Raw genomic sequence first — 6,000 nt, forward strand, 5'->3', positions numbered from 1 at the left:
TTTGATGCACGGAAAAGCACAAAAGGCATCGTCGTGCATGCTTTTGCCTAGTGTTTTAACAAACGCACGATAAAGCAAGCCTTTGCCTATTGTTTTTAACAAACACACGGCAAAAAAGTCTTTGCCTAGTGTAAGCGCACGGTAAAGATGTAAAAATTGGATTTCTTCTCAACTCAAAAGGCGTGGACGCCGTGGAGTGGTATAGTTATCAACAAATAAACATTTAGCCCAGTGGCAAGGTTGCATACTTTCCCTACTCTGCGTCCTAGGTTCAAATCTCAAAGTGGCCAGTTTGGGGCTTTTTTTTAGATAAAACATGTTCGGCACACGGTAAAGAAGCGACCTTTGCCGTGCAGTGTCGCACGGCAAAGCCTTTGCCGTGCAACCTTGGCGAGTCGCACGGCAAAGTCCTTGTCGTGCATATAGAACCCTTTGCCATGCAAAAAGTTGCACGGCAAACCCTTGTTTTCCCGTAGTGATAGGTTCAAGGTATGTCTACTACAAATGTATATGCCAAAAAAAAATGGTAAGATTGAGGGGAAACTTGACACATAGAAGATAGTGTTACTAGCCTAGGATAAAAGGGGAACTTCATCTTGTGTAAAAAGTGCACAACCAGCATAGTCAAGACTTATGTTAATATATTTCACGGTGAAATGTATTTCATATGATATAGATTGCATACCATAGATAATAATATTTTTTCCATATGGTCAAACAAACTTTACAAAGTTTGACTTTAACTAAAATTTATATGCAACATATTTTAGAACGGAGGGAGTATGAATGAACGGAGAGAGAGTACTACATAGTAGTACTACATCCTAGCTAGTAGTGAATTGCAAAGAACTAGTACCAATTTGAACAATAGGCACACTCCATCATCATGCAGACACTGCATCTATTGTCTGAAAGAAAGCAGAGATATGTTATCCACTGAATGTATGTCCACCGAGCAACCCGTCCATACTATGAGCTACAACTAACCACTATATTTGACATCTGTAAATAAACCACCTTTTTCAGGTTTTAACAATAAAAACTACCATTTGTAACTACCAGATAGCTAGTGATGTTACTTTCATGCACACAACACACAAACATTTGTTAATCAATGATTAATCATCATCAGTAAACATATATACCAAGGACGAACAAACTAGGGTTCCCACATGTACTAAAGAAAAAGTGACAGCAACAAGTGTTGCTCCCCCCTGCCCCATTTGGTAGGCCCCTTTCTTCCTTTCTTTGCCTTTGCTCCCCCCTCCCCCCATGATAAATACCAGCACCTTGCAATCAGCCATCCCAACCAGACAAGTAAACCAAGTTGGAGTACTAGAAAGCAGAGGTCACCGATCGTTTCTCTTCTTCATTGCTCCACCTCCCGTCATCGTTATATACACAAACTACTATAGAAGAGTGAGTGAGATCGTCATGGCGCCTCAGGAATTGCATGACGATGATGGTAAGCACAAGGAAACACCCACTTCTACTTGTACCACCACAAGCAGCAACAACAGCCCTTCGGGTGCCGTCCATCCTACCACCTCCAGCCCACCGTCGGTTGCCTCCGGCCACCGCTCCGCTGTGAACTCCTTCCCTCTCGTCCTCAAGGTAATGTTTGGTGTACATGCACTGCATATACGTGCGATTGTGCACATTTATTTGTGTGAAATGTGCTCAACAAGGTAAGCGATGACTGATGAGACCGACGTGTGCACATGCATGGGTGCAGTTTGAGGAAGTGGTGTACAAAGTGAAGGTTGGGCAGACGACGGGGAGGCTGTGCGCGAGGATGTCGTCGGCGATCGGCGGGGCGAATAAGGCTGCCGTGATGCCTCCGAGGGAGAAGACGATCATCAGCGGGATGTCCGGGGTGGTTCGGCCGGGTGAGATGCTGGCGATGCTGGGGCCGTCTGGGAGCGGCAAGACGACGCTTCTGACGGCGCTAGGCGGGCGACAACGGCACGCACTGCTGTCCGGGAAGATCACCTACAACGGGCAGCCCTTCTCCGGCGCCGTCAAGCGCCGCACAGGTTTCGTGACGCAGCACGACGTGCTGTACCCGCACCTCACCGTGTCAGAGACGCTCTGGTACACGGCGCTGCTCCGGCTCCCCCGCGCGCTGGGCGCCAGCGAGAAGCGCGCGCAGGCGGAGGCAGTGGCGCGGGAGCTGGGCCTAACCAAGGTGGCCAACAGCATGGTCGGCGGCGTCCGCGGCGTGCGCGGCCTCTCCGGCGGCGAGCGCAAGCGGGTCAGCATCGGGCTGGAGATGCTAGTCGACCCGAGCCTTCTGCTCCTCGACGAGCCCACCTCCGGGCTCGACTCCACTACCGCGGCCAGGATCGTCGGCACGCTTCGCCGCATGGCTGCCGGCGGCGGGCGTACGGTGGTGGTGACCATCCACCAGCCGTCGTCCCGCCTCTACCACATGTTCGACAAGGTGCTCTTGCTTTCCGCGGACGGGCGACCTGTCTACTACGGCCGCGCCGCCGACGGGCTCTCCTACTTCGCCTCCATCGGCTTCGCGTCGCCGCTCTCCCTCAACCCCGCCGACCTCATGCTGGACCTCGCAAACGGTAAGACAAGGACCACTCAGTACTCCACCCACTCAGCACCACTAACCCCATATTCTCATCTTTAATTCTCTTTACTTACCCTTTTTATGATGCTTTCCAGTTCGTATGGCATGTTGGCATGTGCAGTTCAATTCCATTCCATCACCCTGACCTCAGTACCTCACCCAAATACAAACCCACATTATATATCCTCGAAAAGAAAGAAAATGCTAGGCACATTGCTCGTTGCAGGCGAGAGTTTAGGGTATTTAAAAATCGGCCTAATAAATTATCAGGAAGAACTCAATTCTTTACAAAAATTGGTTCAAATTTGGAAAATAATTTTCCCTCCCTAACATTTTAGACACGCCAATCAAACTTTCAAAATTTTAACTATGATATCATTAGTTTTATTCAGAATATAAATTTGAAATTCATACACATATAAATTCATCCCAAATCTAATTTCTATAATCATATAATTTTCCTCGGTTTGTATACATATATTACAATAAAGAAATTAATGATCAAAACAATATGTTAATGAAGTGATTGTATATATATATCATCCCTTTCACTAAGAAGTAAGAACCCCTGCCAAACGATATTTTCTTCTTGGTTTTATATTTCTTGTTTTAATATCCATTATTTTAAGGTGGTGCACAAACGACATGATGTCGTCAAATATGAGCGATAGAAAATGAGACAGTGTAAGTATATGAAAAAACAAGAAAGGAAAAGCCATGTGGTACCTTACTACTAGAATATTGAAACTGTCCGGGCACCAACACTTCACAAAATATTGTAACGTACCACACTGAAAATATAGTTATAGAACCTGATCCTCGACCACAGTTGTTCGGTTATTAACCACCTAGCAAGAAAAGATAAAATTAAGTAAAGCACTAGTGCACTAGACAACATATGCCATAGCCACCAAGAACTAAAATAAGATACTTTTTGGTAAAAGGAATAAGAAAGAAAGAAAACGATAAAGAATGGAAGAAGGAAAAAAGGTCCGCGTAATCAGCAGCACAAAACAAATGTTGTGCCAAGATCGTGTCCCCGATACGGTGCGCGCATGCAGGGGGGCTTTCTTTTCCATGGATTTCTCCCCTTTTCCTGCATCTGCATCAGCGTCGATCACCATCGCCGTCGTGTCGCGCTTGTGATTGACTACACGTACGCGCACGACAAATCACGGCGGCCACTCAGGGGGAGCCGAAACGGCAATGGCGATGATCCATCAAGCTGGGTGGGGATGAGAGTATGAGACACGGACAGGGACGCACTGCTCCGTCCACTCCCCAATCATGGCCACCACCACTCCGGCCCGTCGCCTCCTCATCATTCGCTTCTCCATTCCGATCTTGAAATTTCTGTGCACAATGGCGGACACTTGTCGAGTTCGTGGGGGGAGGTTCACTGCTGATCACTGTGACTTGTGATGTGCATGCAGGTATCGCGCCGGATACGAGCGGCGACGGCTGCGGGGTAGCGGCGGCGGTGCCTGGAGGCGGGAGCGAGGCAGAGCAGAAGGAGGTGAGGGGGAAGCTGGCGGCCGCGTACGAGCGCCACATTGCGCCTGCGGTGAAGCTGGACATATGCTCGAGCGAGGCGTGCGGCACCGGCGACGGCGTGCATGGGGCGCGGCGACGAAGCGCCGCACGGGTGGAGTGGACGGCCGGGTGGTGCACCCAGTTCTCGGTGCTGCTCCGGCGCGGGCTCAAGGAGCGCCGCCACGAGTCGTTCAACAAGCTCCGGATCTTCCAGGTGCTGACCGTGGCGTTCCTGGCGGGGCTCCTGTGGTGGCGCACGCCGGCGGCGCACCTGCAGGACCGGACGGCGCTCATCTTCTTCTTCTCCGTCTTCTGGGGCTTCTTCCCGCTCTACAACGCCGTCTTCGTCTTCCCGCTGGAGCGGCCCATGCTGCTCAAGGAGCGCTCGTCGGGGATGTACCGCCTCTCCTCCTACTTCGCCGCGCGCACCGCCGCCGACCTCCCCATGGAGCTCGGCCTCCCCACGGCGTTCGTGATCATACTCTACTGGATGGGCGGCCTCGACCCGCGCCCGGCGTCCTTCATCCTCTCCCTCCTCGTCGTGCTGTACAGCGTGCTCGTGGCGCAGAGCCTGGGGCTCGCCGTGGGCGCGGTGCTCATGGACGTCAAGCAGGGGACCACGCTCGCATCTGTCATCACAATGGTCTTCCTCATCGCCGGCGGCTACTACGTGCAGCACATCCCGCCCTTCGTCGGGTGGCTCAAGTGGCTCAACTACAGCTTCTACTGCTACCGGCTCCTCCTCGGCATACAGTTCCCCCACGGCGGCGGCGTCTACGACTGCGGCGGCGGCGCGCTCTGCCCGGTCTCCGAGTTCCCCGCAATCAAGGCCGTCGGTCTGAACAACCACTGGATCGACGTCTGCGTCATGGCGCTCCTCCTCGTCGGCTACCGCGTCGTCGCCTACCTCGCCTTGGACCGCCTGCAGCAGAGGTGATTGAAATGAAGTCCACGAAGATGAGAGTATATTTCAATTTCAACCCATCCACCAAGAGCTACTTAACTGAGCCAAAACGGAATAGTAATTGACCGGCCGGGAAACCTAGCTAGTAGCTGATTGTTCTTTTGAAGGCCGGCCGCGTCTTGGCTCGATGGATTAATTGCGATCGAGACCTGATAGGTTTCATGGTTCGAGCTCGATCTTGGCGGGAACAGAGCAGAGGAAGGAAGAAGTTCGTAATTGGCGATGAGTACTACTCCAGTAGCTGAGATCTTGTAATAAGTAGTGCCAGTGGGATCAAGAACCCAGCCTTGTGTAATAGTTCAAGGAAATACAATACGAACCTGCAGCTCAGCGGCTGCATCTTGCCTCTCACAAACAATCTTCAAGACCGTTGCTGATTCAGTAGTATGTTCTGTTTCTTCAGCAACAAATAACTTGTCATGTGCTGGATGATCGCAAGAATCTTTATGGAAGATCTGTCATATCTCTAGATGATCGCAAGAACCAGCAAACTATGCCAAAAAAATGAGAGAAGCAGCAAACTATGTCATTTGTGCAGAATGCTCTCTGCTATGAAGCCATGTGGAAACAGGCTGAGGCCTGCAGGAACACAGTGGAGACGTCATGGCCGGCCATCGTTGATGGGCCAGCCACGTTATAATCCACCTTGGCCGGTTTAAATAATTTGGCGCCTACCCTCCAGGAGGAAATTTCTATACATCGCCCAGCAGCGCGGCATATTAACGCGCATACGTGTGGGAGACTAAGTTGGGCCGTAGTTCATGGACATGTGTTATGGGTTTTCCGGTTTTTGGATCTTTCTTGAACATTCCGGTTCAGTTTTTTGTTCAAAATTATTTTATTTTACTTAGATTCGAATTTTGTTCAAAATCAAATTTTGTTCAAATAAATTTTTTCTTAGATTTGGAATTTGATTTTT

At 50.2% G+C, this 6,000-nt stretch overlaps 1 protein-coding gene across 1 annotated transcript; it reads left to right on the forward strand.

Annotated features, from left to right (window-relative positions):
• Positions 1-1,301: 1,301 nt before the first annotated feature.
• Positions 1,302-5,439, forward strand: LOC127314706 (ABC transporter G family member 14). Its single transcript, XM_051345224.2, has 3 exons — positions 1,302-1,614; positions 1,736-2,579; positions 4,018-5,439. The coding sequence occupies exons 1-3, from the start codon at positions 1,435-1,437 to the stop codon at positions 5,052-5,054; spliced, it is 2,061 nt and encodes a 686-aa protein (XP_051201184.1). The 5' UTR covers positions 1,302-1,434; the 3' UTR covers positions 5,055-5,439.
• The last annotated feature ends 561 nt before the right edge of the window (positions 5,440-6,000 follow it).

This window comes from Lolium perenne, chromosome 7 (genome assembly GCF_019359855.2).
Source record: "Lolium perenne isolate Kyuss_39 chromosome 7, Kyuss_2.0, whole genome shotgun sequence".
Lineage (NCBI taxonomy): Eukaryota > Viridiplantae > Streptophyta > Magnoliopsida > Poales > Poaceae > Lolium > Lolium perenne.